The 21,243-nt window shown below is 36.6% G+C and overlaps 2 protein-coding genes and 1 long non-coding RNA gene across 3 annotated transcripts; all 3 read left to right on the top strand.

The window, feature by feature from the left end:
- The first annotated feature begins 228 nt into the window (after nt 1-228).
- Nucleotides 229-2,325, top strand: LOC139187590 (uncharacterized). Its single transcript, XR_011577067.1, has 3 exons — nt 229-716; nt 909-1,324; nt 1,695-2,325. It is a non-coding gene; the product is annotated as an uncharacterized lncRNA (long non-coding RNA).
- A 3,239-nt stretch (nt 2,326-5,564) lies between these two features.
- LOC103403525 (uncharacterized) lies at nt 5,565-8,363 on the top strand. Its single transcript, XM_029096261.2, has 4 exons — nt 5,565-5,692; nt 5,766-5,927; nt 6,192-6,647; nt 8,122-8,363. Exons 1-3 carry the CDS (start codon nt 5,618-5,620, stop codon nt 6,633-6,635), a joined length of 681 nt encoding a protein of 226 aa, XP_028952094.1. The 5' UTR covers nt 5,565-5,617; the 3' UTR covers nt 6,636-6,647; nt 8,122-8,363.
- Nucleotides 8,364-12,753: 4,390 nt separating this feature from the next.
- On the top strand, nt 12,754-14,262 carry LOC103403526 (transcription factor bHLH147-like). The gene has a single exon (XM_008342368.4). It carries the CDS (start codon nt 13,448-13,450, stop codon nt 14,102-14,104), a length of 657 nt encoding a protein of 218 aa, XP_008340590.1. The 5' UTR covers nt 12,754-13,447; the 3' UTR covers nt 14,105-14,262.
- Nucleotides 14,263-21,243: the final 6,981 nt, after the last annotated feature.

The following is a 21,243-nucleotide window of genomic DNA, read 5'->3' as shown; positions in this document are numbered from 1 at the left end:
TTCAAAGTTAATTATGTCCTTCTCTTTCAGCCTTGCCCGACGAGCCTTGCCCGACAGGCTTTGCCCGACAAAGCTCGCCAGTAAAGCAGAAGCTCGACAGAAAAGCATCAACCGGCGCCAACCTCTCGGGGAGCTGTGTGCTCGTCGGCCAGGAAACATTCCCCACGGAAATTCCCGCCACGAACACTTCCTTCTAATATGCTCTCTCTCTCTCTTTCTCTCTCTCTCTCTCTCTCTCATGCACACGAACACACATACACAAATGTATTATGCCCTTTATCGGTAGTGTTGTGTTAATAAACATGTTTTCTGTAAAGCTGTTACTTAAGAGTATTAGGAGGGACTTGTGATGCACACAGTACGATGATCACCGAAGTATTATCAAGTTTCTTAACACCTTTCTTTCCATACTTTTTTCCCATCATCTTTTAATTTTTTTATGTCATAGTTCTTAATGGTTGTGATGCCGAAAATGCTGGATGATGTTCCAACTCAATTTTTTCTTTCTAATGCATTTTTGTAGGTTGGCTCTTTATTGATGGGATGGTTTGGTGTTGTTTTCAAAGTAGATTTATCCTATGTGTCAGATTATTTGGTCATCGGATTAACAACTGGTTACTTGGGAAGCCTTACAACTTTCAGTGGTTGGAACCAGAAAATGCTTGAACTCAGTGTTGAAAGACATTGGGTTTTTGCTCTGCTTGGCTTTTTGATAGGTAAGATGTCACGTTCTAAAGAATTGATGCAGTAGACATGTAGTTCACTTTGGCATGCAGTAGACATGTAGTTCGCTTTGATAGGTAAGATGTCATGTTCTATTCGAAACTTATCCATGGGTAAATCACAAACCCAATGTACCTCAAATCGCTGGACTAATATGAGATTCTCTTTTATGCGACGGATGTCAGGTTTGTTTCTTGCGGCCTACTCCATCATTTTTGGGGTAGAGACAGCAAAGGGTTTTAGGCAAATTCTTGAGAGGAACTCAGTCTGTGGTATTACCAGCTCTAGAAGGAGGTGGAGGGTTGACAGTTTCAAGCGTCACTTGGTAGCTTTAGCAGTGTTGTTGCTGATGCTAAGTTCTTTGTGGAGTATAAGTGGAATACTGTTGAGAGAGGAATTTAACAGTAGCAGCAGTGAGGCGTAACTATGGTTGGGTTGCATAGTTGGACCTTTTGGTGTGTAGATCCGGTGGTTCTTAGCCCGGCTTAATAGACGTGGATTAGGAAAGACGGGTTTGTTGAAATGGGTTCCATTTGGTTCTTTAATTGCCAATGTTTCTGCAACTTGTGTAGTGGCAGCCCTGTCTACTGTGAAGAAAGCAGTAAGCTCTTATGATATGATCTCTGTCCACATTCCATGACTTCATCCTCTCCATGACTTTATCCTCACCATTACCTTTCGTGTGTTATTGTCTCGTGTCCGACAATCTTACAGTTCACATATATTTGTCATATTATAACTGCTAAATTTGTTATTTTAGGTTTTTCTGTTCTCGTCGAGGTTTTAAAAGCTTCTTGGGGAATTCTTGAACTGTACTATTTTCTATTGCAATGTTTTTCCAACTGCATTACCTTTGTCATACATTGTCTTGATCCATGCCCACTGTTTTTTCCTTTTTAATAGAAAATCTGACATGCAGAACAATTTATTTGTGCATGTGAATACTAAGACTTGAGACATTGTTGCAACAGGCATACAATTTGGATTTCTGGGTTGCCTGAGTACTGTTTCTGCCTTCATTGCTGAGTTCAATGCGATGAGAGAAAGCAAATACCCTTGGAGAGCATACGCATATGCCATGGCTACGATATGCACCTCATTTGGTTTGGGAATCCTGATATATTGTGTACCTGTTTGGACAAGGGCATACAAGTAGTAGCATGCTCATACCATTGTTTTGATGTTTATTTTGTGGTTATGCCTCGGGGATCATGTTCCCTGAGGAGGAAGAAGAAGCCATGATTGCCAAGGTTTTGAAAGAGTCTTCTACTTTCACCAAGCAGAAGTGTTCCAGCAATAATAGGGTTTGCTCAAAATCAAACATGTATTTTGTGAAAGCAAGGTCTGCCTATGTATAGTGAAAAGACTCCCACTAATCCGGCCTTTAACTGATTAGTGGGGATTTGCCAAATCATAGGATAATATTAGAGTTCTAATTGATATTGATATCTTGTCTAACCAAATAAGGCCTCTTGATTAGTTGCACAAAATAAGGACTCCAAATCTTAATTTAAACAAGATTCCATAATTTCCTCAACACCAACTAACTTGTTAACCAAGTTAATTGATTAACAAGAAATAAATAAATCATATTTATTGACACTCACATGCTTACATGGCATCCTTTTTTATACTTAACTCTAGCCAATGAAATTCATCATACCAATCGGAATTAAAGAGTTGAGGAACTCTAGAAAAAAAAAAAAAAAGGTCTTTGTGGAAAGGCTTTAGTATAGGCCGACAATACTCTTTTTGTAGATAATCTCTTCGGACTTGATCTCGAATATTAGCCAGATTGTCCATAGCAGTATTAGCACATTGTTTCCTATAATATCGTAACATAACTGTATAATTTGAAGTCTATACCAATTTTGTTACGGATTACTCAAATTTGATAAAGTCATACAAACCAATCACAACACAAAACTTAACTCATTCAATAGTCCAAATAAAATCTTTCATCACTTTATCAACACAAACACTAAAACACACATATCAATCCATCTAAATAAAAACCATACGTTATGATCCACATCAATCATCAAATCTAATTATTCACAAAGAAACATTTTTCTAACCAATTCATTAAAAAAATTAGAAATTAATTTGAATAAGTTATGAAGAACTTACTTTAGAATTTGAAGGATGAAATTTAGGTGGTCATCAAAATGATCGTCGGACTGGAGTGGTAGGAGTTTGGCTATTAGGGATTGAGCTTGGTAGAATTGGGATTTGACAATTTGAACTGGAATTGGGTTTCTTAATTCTTGAGGTTTGATGCATATCTGTTTTTTTTCTTTTTGTTATAAGCCAATGCTGGTATTTTCCTTGGTAAAAGATGCCTTATATATATTTTTTTAATTTTTTCTATAAAGTAACCTTGCCCAAAACAATGTTGTTGTGGCCAAGTATACTAAAAAGATAATAAGAGTGGAAAGGTGCGGCAAAAACATAGGTGCTACGCACATAACATCCATGTGCATTGTTGGCAAATCCAAGCCTGCCCTGCTGCCCAACGACCCAAGCTTCTATTTGAGGCATTTTATCAAGCAATTGGAAGGCAATGGAAGATCAACTCTAACCTTTAAAGCGACATCACCCAAGTCATTCATGGAGATTCACCCTTTTGCCCCTGAATGGGTCCGCCCATATTTAGATTGACTTAAATCGAAAATAATATAGTCAGTTGATATCTGATCTATCCAAAACCGAACTTATTCCTTAAGTGAAAGTATGTGCAAAAGAAATACTTATTCTCTATCTCGCTCTCAAACTCTAGAAGAAACCCTAAACTTTACCATCTCTCCAGCCGCAGGCCTCTAGCTTCTGCTTAGGACTGGTGGCAGGCACCTTTTCAACCTTTCTTATCCTCTTCCTCATTCCTGTTTCTCTCATCCTCTTACTTCCCTACACCTGCGATGGCCCTAATTCCCGTCAAGGAACAGTAGAGCAACCCATTTTCCACGAGTGTTGTGGATGAAGCTCTGTCTTTAGTCGTTTTGTCCTTCAGTGCAACTGTGATGGCCCTGATTTCCATCATGGAATGGTGGAGCAACCCACCATCTACGGTTGGTGCGAATGGAGATTTGCCTATGGGTTTTTTTCCCCATATTTCAAGTATCATAACTGTGATTTGGGGCTTTACACTCGAACTCTTCTAAAACTTCGAATCAGCCCTCCAACCCCTCACACTCATCCACTCCAGATTATGTTATACTTAATGAAAGTATAAATAAACTCTTAAGTGTTAGTGAATCTATCGTTTTGATGGGATACGTATTCTACGAAACTAATTTCAATAATCTAACCATCAAACTTGTTTGTATATGCATCGAGATTGCATACGCTAAAAATTGCAAAAAAAAACAAATATTTAGAGATCAAGTAACAAAATAAAACTTTTTGACGGTTATCAACGAAAAATCACGATTTAACGGTTATTTTAACTCCGATTTTGATGATTTTTTACAGCTACACTCCTTGACCCTATATGAATACAATGAATGAACTTGATCTTCAATTTAAAATATTTGTACTAGTGGATACCACAAAATTTTATGTTATACTTAATGAAAGTGTGAATAAACTCTTAAGTGTTAGTGAATCTATTGTTTTGATGAGATACGCATTCTACGAAACTAGTTTCAACGATCCAAACCGTCAAACATGTTTGTATATACTTTGAGATTGCATATGCCAAAAATAGAAAAAAACAAACATTTAGAAATCAAGTAACGAGACAACTTTTCGACGGTTATCAACAAAAAATCATGATTTAACGGTTATTTTAACTGCGATTTTGATGATTTTTTACAGTTTCACTCCTTGACTCTATATGAATACAATGAATGAATTCGATCTTCAATTTAAAATATTTACACTAGTGGATACCACAAAATCTTATGTTATACTTAATGAAAGTATAAATAAACTCTAAGTGTTAGTGAATCTATCGTTACGATGGGATACGCATTCTACGAAACTAATTTCAACGATCCAACTGTTAAACTTGTTTGTATATACTTCGAGATCGCATACGCCAAAAATTGCAAAAAAACAAACATTTAGAGATCAAGTAACGGGACAAAACTTTTAGACGGTTATCAACAAAAAATCATGATTTAACGGTTATTTTAACTGTGATTTTGATGATTTTTTACAGCTACACTCCTTGACCTTATATAAATATAATGAATGAATTCGATCTTCAATTTAAAATATTTACATTAGTGGATACCACAAAATCTTATGTCATGATGATCAATAAAAATTGAGGATTTTGTAAAAAGAATAACATGCAAGCTTTGAGTTTCATTGGCAAGGTTTAAACTTTTGAGAAAAGCTTCACAACCTTGAAAACAAAAACTCTTTCATTTTGCATATCCTTGCACATTTAATATTTTGTAATAGACTAGTAGTGCATGAATGTTTGTTTATTAGGCTCTTATTTTCGAGTGCAGATGTAGTACTTAAACTACAAATGTGTTTTAATGTTTTGAAGTAATATTTATGTGGCAATGTGTGGTATATGCAAATTTAAGGAAATTTTTTTTTCTTAACGGGTCATAAAGTGATTCGACCTGTTAAGGACCCGTTAAGATAACGGGTGTGACACAACACAACCCGTTAAGATAACAGGTATTACACGAACACAACAGACACGACCCGTTTGCTAGGTCTTGATATTAGGGTTTAATTGTAGTATGTGGGTCTATTGATAGATTTGATTTTTATTATTAATTTCATTTTATACTTAATAATAATTATGCAATAGGATAAAATGGGCAATTAACATTTAAAATTTAAGTTGGATATAAAAAAAGGTGGGTTTAAATAAAAATTCCCAAATTAAAACTCATTTATCTCCCGCCAAGCAAACGAACCAGAAAAAAAAATGAGAGAGAACCAAACACCGCTCAAGGACCAATCCCGACCTGCAAAGCTCGTGACTCCCGTTCCCAAGAAGAAGGTACGATTTCGAAACCTTCCTCATCTGAACGTTCTTTCGATCGACATTTCTCACCCTCCGAGCTCTCTGGCAGATTCCGAAGAAGAGCTTGAACACCGTCTTTTCCGCAGTTTCCGAAGACGAACCGGTGGAGAATTTCAAGCTTTCAGTGGATTACACTCCTGTTTCTGCGAATTCCAATGTTTCAGTGGATTTCACTCCGAGTTCTGTGATTTCTGATGTGGATTTCACCGAGGTCAGTTTCATTTTCAATCCGATTTTTTGAAATTTCGCGCTGTATATTTCAAATCCGACTTTCGTTTGGACTTATCGGTTTTATTTCTCTTGATTGCTTATGATTTTTAGCTGAGATCGAATGGATTTGAATCGATCTTAATGTGACTGTTTGGTTACTGAGACAATGTTGGAATGAAATGAAATATCTAAAATTGCTGTTTGGTTTGAAATCGACTTTGTGACTGTGATTGTGACGATTTCAATTGTGTATTTTATCGTTTAGAGTCTGATGCTGATGCCGGATCCACCTTTTTCGGCTTCATCAGAGACATTGTTTCAGTGTGATCTCTCACTGTCTCCGGAGGCTAGTGTTAATAAGGATGGACCGGGCAATGTCTCTCTGAGTACTGGTAAATCGTGCGAATTTGATGGATCGAACTTTGGTTCTGTGGAGGCTGACATTGTAGCGAGATTTCTCAGGCAAGCACGGACTCAGGTCTTGAATTCTGAGCTGGATACTAAATCTAAGAAGATTCTGGATGCACTGGTTGAGATTGTCATAGAGGAGCTCCACACTTCGCCTGCAGAGAGGGACCGGGTTGCTGAACTTGTGTCGGCAAAAGCTTACATAACGATGGCGTGTTTCCTGTTCTGGATCATTGCATTGGCGGTATGGGTGTTCAGCTCTGGAGGCCGAAGCACTTTCCATGGACCTCTGCCTACTTGATCAACTTGAGCAGTAAGACCTTTGTCTTGTTCTTGGTATTATGCTCATGGTTGTGGAATTGCACAGTTCACAATGGATGGTTTTATCAATTATCTGAAAGATTGGTTTTGTGTACATATCTATGCTCGTGGTGTTTGCTTGTGACTAGTGAGAATTTGATTGAAACTGGCTTTAGTATGTGGATTATTTTTGTGTACACAATTATGCTCATGGCTTTAGTATGGATAGTTATTCACTCCAATCCGATCCTAGTCACCAAACGAGCCCCAAATGTAACTTCAATCAAATCTTTGTAATTTTGTGTTATGTGACTTTCACTTTCAGCATGCCAAACTCCATTAGTTTGTAACTTTGTCAATAGAGATCTTCTAGTAACTGGATTGGACCCTTTCTACTCATTTTAGAAGGGCATTTTTGAGCCTCTCTGTTGTGCAATTCTTGTTTCTTTCCTTTTGGCACACAGGAACAGGTAAAATGCCCACATTTTAATTTTGTGTACTGGGTTGGGCCCAGATTTTGGCCCATGTGTACACATGGTCCCCATTTGTGCAATTGTCAATGCATTGGAGAGGACAGTGATGCCCTAATACAAGTTCATTTAGGTTGATGCTTACATTGCATGGAAATAAAACTCCTGTTATGAGCATCTGATTTTCCTTGTCTGGAAAATCATTCTGAAAACTAGTTTCGACACCGTGCTTCTGACGTCACATGTCCCTTATTGATTTAAATATGTGAGTTTGATCAAGGATTTTAGTCAAATACTTCTTTCTGTCATCTAGAAGCAGTTATGTGTGCCCCAAAGATGAAATTCCACTATACTAAACATTTGAATAATCTCAGAAGATTATTGGTAATGCGAAAACCGGTTGCTTGAGCCTCCCGGTTTATCCACCAACTAGTTTGCTTAATTAATAATTTGTCATTCTGTTAGTACTGGGATTTCATGATGCTCATCAATTTGTCTGTTTAAATAGGCTGTTTATCCTTTTGTTTGCTTGCTCTCTACCTGTATCGACATATTTGGAAAAAAAGAGAGGTGGAGGATGTGTTGTTTGCTGATTTACTGTACCTGAATCTTAGCAAAACATTAAATACTGAAATTAGTCACACAAGAAAAAGATATATCCACTTGCTGAATTTGGAGTAGAACACATTGAATGGTTTAACGATCATTGACCAACCCGTCTGGGTCGGTGATGACATAAGCAATGCAATCACACCATCTTAGAAAATCTGTTAAACTAATCAAACTATGATAGTAAGTTGAATTTCAATTGGAATAAAGGGAAGAAAAATCTGTCAAACCTTAGGGGTCAAAGATTGTTCTAATTTACAGCACTAAACTGTCTTAGGGAATAGATTAATGGAGGGGAGGTGAATGTTTAGACGACAGCTATAAGTTGGTTTTTTCAAAAGCATATCTTCCTTCAAGTTATTAATAATTTTCCTTTTAGGCCTAAGTGCTTTTATTTTATGGGATAAGGACACTGGAGAACAGGTGGAGGACGGGATAAGCGTCTACTGTGAGATCAACTTGCTGGAGCGAACCAATCAAATCGCGCCGACGAGTAGTCTGGACCAAAAGGTGAATGTCTTGTTTTTAATCTTGAAAATAATTTTTAGATTAATGATACAGTGAAAGAAGAAGAGAGCTAGCTGTACTTAAAAGCAAAGATTCTGGTTGGGTATAATACACAAAGGGAGAAGAGTTTGCTGTTGTTTAAACTTTAAAGTAGTGATTGGCATGATTAGAGGGAAAAACACTAAGAGCCACGGATGAAGATTCTGTGTTGCAATCATTGGTTTGGTTATGTTCTTCAATCTTCCCCTAAACAAATTTATCAAAACGCCAAAAACCTAGTTTAATCACATAGTAGGGCATATCTAGGTGCCCAATTAACATGCCACAAGTTTGCTTTTGTTTATTAGAATTCTATTACATCCATACTTATAGGAGAACAACTTACATCTATCAGATTTCTACCTCCGTCTCTCTGCATCTCACGTCATCTGATCAGTCACATTATGAGATATGTAGAGATAAGAGGCAAAAAATCCTTTAACAAACACCCGTACTTCTCTCTCTGCATCTTACACCACCACATGATAAGCCACATCTTGAAAGATATAAAAGGATGGGATACAAGACCTATTAGAGGTAAGTTTTTGCCCACTAGGTTCATGTCGTATTTGCTATAGAGATTAGAGATGTAAAAAAGAAGAAGATATTTATAGGGCTAGTTCGGTAGGGGATACCGAACCAAAAATGGCATACCAAATCTCGAACCAAATATTTTCAGTATTTCAAGATTTCCCGAAACTAAACCTGCATCAAAATCCAAATCATCTAGATTGAAATTGAAATCATTTGAACCTACATTAAAACCCCAATTGAAATCAAAGAGAGTGACAGTGAATTGGTGGTCGAGAGAGAGAGAAAGAGACAAAGTGAAGAGATGGTTAGATGGACTTGCATCCTCCTCCTGACCTGAGCCCCCAATTTGAAACCCTAACCTTAATTCAAAACTTCACGCACACAGAGAATGGAGAGAATTAGTGGTGGGGGATGAAGTCGTGAGGTGTGGTGGTGGTCGAAGTGGAGAGAGTTCGTCGGAGTCAGATTGTGAGAGGGTAGGTGGCTACTGAGCTTTGAATTCGAGAAGGAGAGACATATAGACAAAGAGAGTTTGAGACTGAGTGAACTTAAGGCTTGAAGGTTTGAGTCATTCAAACGAAGCCAAACTCATGGTGAGAATTGACGATGCTATCACCAGAGCCGCTGTCATTCCTACAATGTGTTTTTCAGTGAAGGATGAGAATTAGAGAGAGAGAGAGAGAAAGAGAGAGAGAGAGAGAGAGAGATCAGGGAGGTTAGTCGAGAGGGAGAGGTGAGTCACTTGTGTGATGTGACTGGATTCGAAGACGGCAAATAAGGAGGCGGAGAGAGATCGAGAGAAATCAGTAAGGATGAGAGAGTAGGGTGAGGTGAGGTGAGGTCGAGAGAGAGAGTGATTGAGTGAGGGTTTTATTTGGATTCAACGGTTGAGATTAAATCTCAACCAAATCCAACGGCTATTATAATTCTAAATATATATTTAAAATTAAATAATATATATTTTTTATTTCGGTTCGGTTCCGGATTACTGAATGAATGAAAATGTGAGACCGTTTCCTGTACCAAAATTTCGGGATCAGTTCGGGATTTTTTTGGTTTAGTTTCAAGATTTTTTCAGTTCGGTTTGGAATTTTCAATATTTTTTTTTCCATCCCTAGATATTTATGATCATACTTCACAACACACCACACCACCACAACCATCGGTCAGGATTCATTTCCAGAACCATTGATTTGAACCCATATTCACCATCACCTCCCAACCTTCATCTTTAATTTCTTAGGTTTTTCTAGTGCTTTTATTGTCCCCTCCCACTTTATTGTGCCTCAATTGTTTGATTGTGTCTGTCACAGGGGAGGCAATCCCTCTGGTGCATCATAATACCGCCTTGTGGTGGGTTTTTTAATCCTTCAAAAACACATTTTTAAGTTTCCTAGTACAATGCTCCTCAAAAGTGTTGGGATAAAACACATGCTAACCATGATTTTTGGTGAGAATTAGGATTAGGTTCATGATTAGCAGAACTTTAAGACATAAACTAAGCCCAAAATCATAAGTGATGCGCGCATCCAGACTTTCTTTTATCCCGTTGTCAGGTTGTCAACACTATTTCTCGTTTTAAAAAAAAAATTAAATTTTGGTTTATGTTATGATTTTGGACCAAATAATTGTTGTTAGATTTGGTATCGGAATATGTCTCCTGTGGTGTTCCTCCGAGTTGTGCCCGATGAAATGAACCTTGGATGGGATAATTTTGGATATTTTATTATTTTTATTTTTGTTATTATTGTTAATTTTTAATTTAGTTTAGGATTTAATAAGATTAGAGCTTAGAGAACATAGCTTATATATAAACAAATGATACCAATAGATGATAAGTATAACATTACTCTTATACAATTAAGACAAGATAGCATATGACTACTAGTGTCCTTCATAAAATAGGATTGTCTAGTTGTGTTTTGGTGCTTGTGTTATGTCATTTATGAAATTTGCTATAGATGTGTTGAAAATTACCTCGAGTTACGATAAGTGCAAAAAAGTAAAATAGTTAAGTAAAGACTGAAAGTTTAGAGTAAACCCTTGTTCATTTAGCTATATTATTATTACCCTTATGCGAGGATTGTATTAGTATATAAGCCATAGATTAAACTGAACTAGTCCCTAGAGTTCTGGTTAAATTTCACATTACCAACGCCAAATGTTTTGCGTTTTGTTTTGTGATTCATCAAGTTCATCAACAAATAATTCAAAATCAATGATGAGATTTTGAGAGTGGTTTTGATTGAGATTTTGAGAGAATTGACCGTAAAAGGTAAAGTGAAACATTAACATCGATGACAGAACAAAGGGAGCTATTGTAACTCTGAGTTTTGACCATACTTTTTAGGAGCACACAATAGTTAACCTATAGGTTATGGAAGCCAAACCAAAAACAAAAGAGAGGGTTTTTCTTGTATTATAAGAAAATAAGGTGATTAGCGTGACCCCCTTTGATAATTAGGTCGCAAATTGCGATTATAGTATGAGAAATATCTTGTTTTAAAAGAGATAAAAACATTAATAAAAGGGAAGAAGCCCCGTTGGGAGGGGAAATGTGGAGGTGGAGCATAACCGTCCACACCTCAGAGGAGGAAAACTCCAAAAACCCCAACAAAAACAAAAACAAAAACAAAAGGCCTGGGAGGGATAGCAAAAGTGCCAGAGAAACCAAGCAACCCACATTGCACATGCATTTCTCCTTTTTTTTATTTTTATCATTTCTTTTCTGGATCACAACCGTTCAACCCCTCCTCCCCCCAATAATCCAATGCACGGAATGAGAACAAAATATTTTATGTGGGGCCCCCCGATCTGGTCAATTAGTGGAAGCCAACACCACCACCATCCATCCAATAAAATTGTTACAGTTAACTGGCCCCCCCAATCCAAACCCCTTAATCTTAATCTTCAATTTTTAATCCTTAATCTATCTTTTCATCATGTATTAGTTAATGTTTGTTGGGTTAAGCTTCCACTTGAATCAAATTATGTTATTTGGTGGCTTTCCTTTTCATTGGCAGGTGTTGCTTCTCAGTAAAATTTTCCTCAACTAAACTTTGCTTTTTTTCCTCTTAATTCTTTTTCTTTCTTTTTTTTTTTGTTACCACTTGACATTTTGACCTTTTAGTCAAAATGGTCTATAAAATTAACATAATTTTTTCACTTTGTTCTCTGAGATTGTCCATCGTCAATCATTATAATCTTTCCGTGAAAAATTGCATTAAATTGAGGATATTTTGTCATATCAACCCATCCACTTGAACTAGTGGCTTCTTCAATATAAATCGCATAACATAATTTAATGGAGATTTTTCACAACATAATTAAAATGATTGACGCCATTTGACAATCTCATGAACCAATTCTATAATTTTAAATCTCAAATATCAAAGTGAGGAGTTATACCAATCTCATAAACTATTTTGGCTAAAAAGACTCTTAGTTTTTCTTACATTTAAACGTTCATTAGAAAGATAAATAATTTAAGTAAACGTATATAGTTGTATGATTTTTATCGTTTTAGTTTGGATATGTTAAATTCAGGTAAAAGGTTTTATCGCAAAAAGGACAATGGCAAAACCTTGTTTGTCAAAGGGAGGTCATTTTGGTATGTCATGCAACTTTCAGTACATTATTTGGCAATGTATATAGCCTAGTAGGTTTAAAGGAACAAGATTGGACCTAAGCAAAGAAGGGGCAAAGGTTGATAACAATGCATAACTTATCAAATTTGTTGGTTTATGATAAACATACAGTATTCAACTTAAAACTGTGTTAATAGAAAGAAAAATAGTAGAGTTTTCGAGTACTTTTGTTTTCAGCTCACATCGTCATGTGAATTGAAACTAAACACGTGGTTTAATCAAATTCAGTCACATAAAACACATGTTGCCAAATTGAGTTAAAGATGCCTATTGTTTTATGTATAAGAGAATTTCCGTGTGCTTGACTACAAAATTAGAGAATAAAGATTAAAAAAGTATTCGGTTCATCTTTCCAAATTATAATTCCACCCCTGGTAGGGTGGTACTAAGGTAACACAGTTAGTAAAACTTCTTTCATAAGAATACTTTAGTAATGTTTAGACTTTATATTATGCAAGAAAATGAATTTTGAAAGGAAGAGTCATGAGAACATTTTATTATATTTCGCAAGTGATGAATTGTTTTGATGAATATCTTCTTTCTTTAATTCACTGTGTCGGAATCTTAAATCGTCATTCCTCCTCCTTAACGGTAAATTAAAATAGTAAGATCGGTGGTAATTAAAATCTTATAAACGACAATTTCCCAACAATAAATAGTGAGTGGGTTTGAAGGAAATGACCGATGCTGTCTTTCGATTCCTTTATAAGCCTCTTCCCACCGTTCCTCCTCTTCTTAATAGTCCTCCCTCCCTCCCTCCCTCTCTACTCTCTCCATCCCTCCCACTCTCCACCTCAAACAACCTCCGTTCCGTTCTCCTCTCTCTCTCTCTCTCTCTCTTTCCCCTCCCCTCTCTCTCTCTCTCTCTAAACGCTCCAATCCCACTTCTCCGTTAGATTAACAGAAAACCAAATCCCCCTCCAAGAACATTCCAATTCCAATTCCAATTCCCATTCCTCCGTTTGATTCCGAATCCCCGTCCCCAATTAAAGAGAGAATCAAACCCCATGGCATCGACTCTGATTTCGAATCCCATAGCCACCTCCGATCGAGCTCGGGATTCTTCTAGAAGGAAAAAGAAGAAGAAAATCCAGCCCAAGCAGGACCACCTCCACCACCAAGAACCCGCCCACAGCCACGCCAAGTGGAAGTCCGAGGCCCAGCAGCACCTCTACTCCTCCAAGCTCCTCCACGCCCTCACCCAAGTCTCCATTAACTCGGCACCCGACTCCTCCACCGCCGCCGCCAACTCCTCCGCTTCCTCTTCCACCCCACGACGCGGCCGAGCCGTTCGCGAGGCCGCCGACAGAGTTCTCGCCGTCGCAGCTAAGGGTAAGACCCGCTGGAGCCGTGCCATTCTCACCAGCCGCCTTAAAATCAAGTTCCGTCAGCATAAACGGCAGAGATCCGCCGCGGCGTCGGGGAGCGGGTCGACCCGGCCCAAGAAACCCAAGTTCAGTGTCCACCGGCTGAAAGGGAAGGGCTTGCCGGCCGTGCAGAAGAAAGTACGGGTTCTGGGGCGGTTGGTTCCCGGTTGCCGGAAACAGCCGTTGCCGGTGATTCTAGATGAAGCGACTGATTACATCGCGGCTCTGGAGATGCAGGTCCGAGCCATGAGCCGGCTCACTCAGCTGCTCTCCGGTTCAACTTCCGGCTCCACTTGATTGGACGGCTTTGGCAAGTTGCCATTTGTCCGAATATCGATCAATCCTCTTTTTTTATTAATTTTTTTCTCTCTTTTTTCCATTTTTCCTTTTTCGCTCTCTGTGCAAGTAATTGTCATTTATCCTGTTAAATACGTTATGTCCAGCTCTTTTCTCTTTTTCTTTTTCCAGTAATTCTATTTCCATCCCAACACCACTAGTGGATAAAAAAAACTGCAGAAATAACCGCTATCACGGTAGTGCAGAAGAATGTTGCTCTTGCTTTACGACGGAAGTTGACAAAAAAAATATCCCAATTACTATTATTATTATTATTATTATGTATTTCTTTTTTAGGGTTTATCCTACTCCCCATTTTCATTCTTTTAGATTTAGGTACCATTCTGTGAAAAGAATAATCTTATTGTTACAAATTGAACAAAACAACTTTCGCCCTAATCCAGAAGAACTAGAAAATAGAGCAACTTGAAGATATGGGGATGACTAATTTTCTCTTGATTTAGTGGCATTTATAAGAATTTGAGAATTCAATTGGCAATTCGTAGAGAGACTCAATATTTCTTTTAAGCAATCTTAGTAAATATTATTTAGACGCACAAAAACACGTCCTAACACGTGTGAAATTTATATACAATGATAATGTCCACTAATATTATAAAGTATGTGAGCTCAAGCTCATGTTCTCTCACACGTATTACCAACATGTGGGCGGCTCTTATTCGGTGACATGTGTGCATGTGATATGGCTGTGTTTGTCACATTTATAACTTACTTTGATATTAAGTTATAATATAATTATCTATTTGTTTTTATGCTGAAATGTAAAACAATATTTGGGGTTGGTTTGGACACGATTGACCACTTGCAAGTTTGGGGACAACACACGTTGTAAGCACTTAGAATGACAAGACCTTTTTGAATGTCGTGGGGAATAGGAGAGGGGCACTTTAAACATGTTAGGAAATGTACAAGGGAATGAATATAGTCTGGGATTTGGGTCATACATTATATCTCACTGACCTAAATGCTTACTACTGTACTAGGACTGTGGTAAAAAGAGTGGGGGTAGAAGCAAAGCAACCTGCCGAAAGTGCCAATATAATTGAAGAACTGAGGAAGGAGGCACAACTTTTTATTGTGTTTCGGAATATCGGATTTTCTGTTTTCCTTTTTCTTTTAATTTAATTAAGACTTAACTATTTAAAAAATTGAAGTATCTGATACTCCGGAGCATCGTAAAATGGCTGAGAAAGCGGAGGTGATGGGTTGAATGACAATGTATATGCATGTGGGTTTGTCGTCGTCCCCACGGGACAAGAGCACACTAGTCCCCATTTTGGGCGATCGGTGGTTCTGTCTGTGCCCCCTCGTGTGGTCACCTGCCCTGCTTCACTGGGGAAACATTTTTTCGTTAACACAGTTGGGGACAAAACTCCCATTCATCACTCCCAATCCCCCGCCACGTGTCCCTGTTCTCACTCCACACAGAGAGAGAGAGAGAGAGAGGAAGGGTTCTTCAACACACACGGGTGTTTGGGTATCATCGCTATCAGTGGGATTGGATTAGGGGTTTTGATGATTGGATTGGACTAGGGGTTTTGATGATTGGATGGGATCGGATCGGATCGGTTGGGGCAGGAGTGTAATAATATAATTTAAAAGGGACCACATGCATCGCAACAATTGTTTATAGGTAGTGTTATTCACACATGTTTTTTTATTTTTCACACAATTTTTTTAATTTTCGATCATCATATGAATTGAAGAAAATTAATAAAATTATGTGAAGGACAAAAAACGAATGCATGCATGAATAGCACTACTCTTGCAGGCTCAGGGGTTTGAAAATGAAAATGAAGAGTGTGAGGGGGGAAAGAGGGAGAGAGGGAGAGAGGGAGAGAGAGAGAGAGGGAGGAGCAGAGCAGAGGAGAGGAAAGAGCGCACATGGTGGCATTGATTCAATTGGCATACAAACACCAGACTACACATGCAACCCATGTGCATTATTTAATCCACTTAGTCCTTTCTCATACATATATCAGTTTTACTCTGGTAGCAACGATATATCGTCAATTATATCAATTGTGCGTGAATTGAATAGTTGTGACGTTAGATTATCAATAATATCAACAATATATATAATCATATCAATTTTAGTAACTGTCTTTATTGATGAGTTGAAAATTTCAATTTTAAGGACAATTGACATGTTATGGTTTTTGAACGTTGATAATACATCGATAATCTCATTTGTCGAAGCAAACCTAACATTGACATCTTTCGAAGGTGATTAATATCAACTCTGAATAGTTGTAAGGTTAAAGTATCAATAATACCAATTGCATATTCATCTATCAAAAAGTGCATTTAAGCACATACGTATCCTTGTTTACTCAAAAGTTTTGCACCACAAATGTTTCGAGAAGTAATCTTATGTAAAGGACGTACAATAGCTAGTCTACTATTTCTTCAGTACCTAGGCACCGAGTGTCGTTGCATACTTAGATGTTGAATTTGATCTAACAACTTAAAATTGGTGGAAGATTGTACTATAAATGAGATACCTACAAGCACACAAATCGTTGGATTTTGATCTAATAACTTAAACCCAATTACTCTCCATTTAATACATTCTACAAGTGGTATGATTTCATATTGATGATGAACCTTAAAATTATCATGGTGTTTAATGAGAGCTGAGGAAGCATTTGTAAACAGTCCGACATTCAACAGAAAATTGCCCTTGTTAAGTTTAAAGGTTTTCCCACCAAATGCACCAATCTCCTCATGCATTTGACAACATTTGGTTTCAGATGATTATCAACAACACAATGTTTTGTTTTCCTTGTCACGTTATATGGAGAAGATCGCCATTGTGATCATAGTGTTACTAATTCTTAAATTATAATATGAGTGGATGAGAATATGTGTTTTAAAGTATATAATTAATACATAAATTACGTGTTATAATATTGTGGGTTTGACATCACATGACAGATATTAATGTAATTTTGGGGTTACATTCACAATTGTAGATATATCGGATATGATTGATGAAAACGCCCAGTGCATAAAAATTACAAGATACACGACATCCATTCATATCTAATTTTACAACCGGAGTAAGAGGCTTGTTACTCAATTAGTTAAGAACATTTACTCGTAAACTCGAGATCATGCGCTAGATTTATATATCGTTTATATCCAACAAAGAAACAATTGAGAAACAAATCCTCAACTTTGATTCTGATTCAATCATCTTTATATCTCCCCGAATACAAGACAAAAGAGCAGTTTGCAGATGGCGTACTAGCTAGCATGCATGCATATTATGAGTCCGACCCACTCAAAGATAATGACACGATCGAAATTAATATCCATACATGTTTACTTTGCCCAAACTCCATGAAATCTAATCATAAATCTATTGGGGGATGCCGCGGCTCCACAAAAGCATCATTTCATTAGTCGCAAGCATGTGACTCTCATAGCATTTACATCAATAGCACTGCCCAAGCATGCATGTTTGCTTTACATATATGTGTGTGTGTGTGTTGATTTTTACCATGAAATAGTGAATTGAATGAGTCTGCTTTAGAACAGTAAAGTCGATTGCTTCTGAAAGATATAACAAATGAGTTGCAGTACTGTATTGCATGCACTTGATTAATTTGTTTAATGTATATTCAGAGTTGGATAGATATGAAGTTCTTGGGCCAGTTAGCGTGGTAAACTAAGTTTGGTAGATAAATTTTTGTTCCAGCTATAAGCTATAGGAACAAATAACATTGTTTATATCTTCCACTAATTTTACTTAATTAATTAATTTTCTTTTTTTTTTGTTACATTTTTATAGGAACAAATAAATCATGAAGACGAAACCCATTTGTTACATTTTCATACTATAAAGCATCACTAACCTTGAATTAACAAATATGCAACCCTAAATAAGTTCTAATGTGAAAATTGCATCTAATTCTCAACTCAGTGAAGCAACAGAAAAGGAAGGGGTGCTAGGTTGGTACTGTGGCAAAGATTATAAGAAGATATATATCTATATATATATATATATAGTGGTACACATGAGGAAAATCATTAGTCGCATGTGACCTGTCAAGGCATAGACCAACAACATAGATCGGTATTACATTGCATCACCTTTTAATTTCTTCGACCATGTAAGCAACCAACCAACCACTCTCTCTCTCTCTCTCTCTCTCTCTCTCTCTCTCTCTCTCTCTCCATCTGACCCTTTTTGTGTAAATTAATATATATCTACTTTTTTCACTTGCGCCATGTGAGTAGAAAGGCCAGGAAAAAGAAAAGGACATGCATTTGAAAATCGTAAACTCCAGACTATTAAAAGTTGTTTAGACCACATGGAGGGGTCGCGGGTTTGTCTATTAAACTCCAAGAACAAATAAAGTAAAAGAGAAAAAGAAAAGGTCGTGGAGAAGATGGCAATTCCATATGATCAGCACTCACCACTATCTGTCCACAGAGAGAGAGAGAGAGAGAGAGAGTTGATTCATATGATAATCCCAACTGGGGTTATAGTGAAACAAATCAGGTTCGTCGTCTTGCATGGCGACAACTTCTCCTACCAGTGTCCATTGAGGTGAGGGCAACAATAGGGTTTTGAAGGTAGGAAACACGGTGGCCGCAGGGCCAACCATCTTATAAATAAATTTAGAGTTAAGAGTTTGTTGGATAACTATTTCGTTTTGGATAATGTTAGGGAAACTAAATTTATAAACTAAATGACATAGAAGTTGATGAGTGGATTATTACTTCAACGTTGATAAACGTGTTCATTTTCTATTGATGACACATTATTTAATTTGCAAATTTAGTTTACAAATTTAACCTTCCTAACATTACTTAAACTTTAAACTAAATTTTGTAAACCAAATAATGTGGTTGTTGATTATTGGATTATTATTTAATTATTGATTAACGTGCTTATTTATTATTAGTAACATATATCATTTGGTTTCCAAATTTAGTTTAAAATTTTGATCTCTGAAGCAACATCCTTTCGTTTTTAATTTTTACTTTTTATTATTGAGATATTATAAAAACAAACATATGCGGGAAATGAAAAATAAAGAAGAGTGGCAGGAACGTAGCTAATTAAACAAAAAAAGAATAATGAATGGAAACAAAAGTTTGTAAGTAAAATTAATTAAACTTAGTACAGTTTTTTGTTTTCATCTTGTACATTTCCTTACTTCTACCTCATTCTAATACAAAATTATAATCAAATAGTTATCAATCGACTCCTAAAGTTTAAATATGTCAATCCCTTATATTGTAACGAGTGAAAAATGAAAACACAGAACATTGTTTAAGTTCATACAATTCTTTCTTGGGATGTGATATCCACACACCCCTTTTTACTTTTCCCACATTTTTTTAGTTTTCGACCGTCGGATCGGATGAATTGAAGAAGATCAATGGACATAAATTAATAAGGGTGTGTGAGAAGTAAAAAGGGGTATGTGGATATCACACTCTTATTTATTCTAACATACGGTATGATTCTGCTACAATTTGAGTCACTTTTTTTATAGGTCTTTGAAAAGGGAAGGCCCTATATTTGGTGACATGCACCAGGAATTGTGGAGTTGCTTTGCTTAGGTATTCAATCTAGGGTTATTTGGACCGCCAATTGATACCGGAATTATGAAAGGAACAAAACAAGAGAAGAATGTTCATATTATTCAACCGCATAGGGGCAGATGATTAATTAGCAAAAATATCCTAAATAGTAACTTCAATTATTGTATATGGGTTATAGAGGGCAATTTCATAGCATGTAGATCAGGGTTGGCCACATTAATAATACCGATCATAAAAATAAGCTTAAGTTGAGGAGAAAGATTTAAACAACACATGTACATTATCATTGTGGTGTCTTGTGTTGATAATATAAATATATATTTTATTTAACTTAACTTCATAATATTGACACAAAACGTCACGTTACGGGATTCCCGTATCATAGAAGTTGCTTCCCATGGTGAGAAGCTGGTTAATACTCTTCTTTTCGCTGATGTAGGGTTATATTTAGGTGACCTTTTATATTGTCATGTAGAGTTAGTAATTAATTAGATTAGACAAGTCTTTTGCTTTAGTGGGTGACAAGTTTTTTCACAAGCTTTCAAAGTTTTATCCATTCCGCTCAATCATGCAATGTACTGTAAACTGAAAACTGATCATGCGTGGCTTATGATTTGATCGATATTGAACGTGAAGAGGCCGGTTTGGCTTAACCTCTCAAAAGCTCATAATAATCACTGTACTGTTAAATTTCCGAGATTAGCAAACTAATGTGTGGTTTTAGACTTTGATTACTTTATGAATTATCACGGTATAGTTAATTAACTAATCTAAAAGAAAAATAGCCAACATGGTAAATGTCATTTGCTTTCGTAAATGGGGTGCATGCATCATGCATGCACGGATCTGCCAAATTGTTTTTTTACCTTCGGAGATGGATCGGGGACCAAGCTAGGCATGCACTAGCAGGGCAGTTCCGAGATTTTGATGGCTCTAGGCGAGCCATTGTTAGCCTTTCAATTCATAGATATTTCAATGCATAATGATCATATAATTTGTCTTTTTTATAATTAATTCTTAAGTATATTATCATGTCATCACAAGTGTGCGATACAGTGATTTAGGCACCTTGTCATAAAGATGAGGGGGCTCAGGAAACGATGGCAAATTTTTAAGAACTCTCATTTTATTAAATTATTCTTCAGTTGAAAAATATTTGGGCTGGAAATTTTGAGTTTAATTCATTCCTGCATATTGTAATCAAGTTCGCACGGTAATTAGTTGGAGAATCTGAATTCCACGGGGGTTGAGTCTCTGATTGTTTAGTTTACAAATATGTAGTGTTCTTCACACTCATTTTTATCGCTCACACATCCTTATTAATTTTGTCCATTATTCTTTTTTAATTTATTCGATCTTACGGTTATAAATTAAGAGGGATGTATAAAAAGTAAAAAGTTTTAACGAAACACTCCCTGTACTGTTCATTTTTAACGAAAAATCATATTTTTACATTTTCTTGATACTATTCACTATACTTTTATTTGTCATTTTTCATTAAAATTAAAGTTTTTTTT

The sequence above is a fragment of the Malus domestica genome, chromosome 16 (assembly GCF_042453785.1).
Source record: "Malus domestica chromosome 16, GDT2T_hap1".
NCBI classification, from domain to species: Eukaryota; Viridiplantae; Streptophyta; class Magnoliopsida; order Rosales; family Rosaceae; genus Malus; species Malus domestica.
The sequence above is the reverse complement of the archived record's forward strand: the minus strand, read 5'-3'. Positions and strand labels throughout refer to the sequence as shown.

Bases quoted from the DNA above. Each gene is read 5' to 3' on its own strand.
- LOC103403526 (XM_008342368.4), top strand. From the start codon at position 13,448: ATGGCATCGACTCTGATTTCGAATCCCATAGCCACCTCCGATCGAGCT.
- LOC103403525 (XM_029096261.2), top strand. From the start codon at position 5,618: ATGAGAGAGAACCAAACACCGCTCAAGGACCAATCCCGACCTGCAAAG. The intron at 5,693-5,765 runs GTACGATTTCGA...GCTCTCTGGCAG, and splicing joins CTCCCGTTCCCAAGAAGAAG to ATTCCGAAGAAGAGCTTGAA. The intron at 5,928-6,191 runs GTCAGTTTCATT...TTTATCGTTTAG, and splicing joins CTGATGTGGATTTCACCGAG to AGTCTGATGCTGATGCCGGA.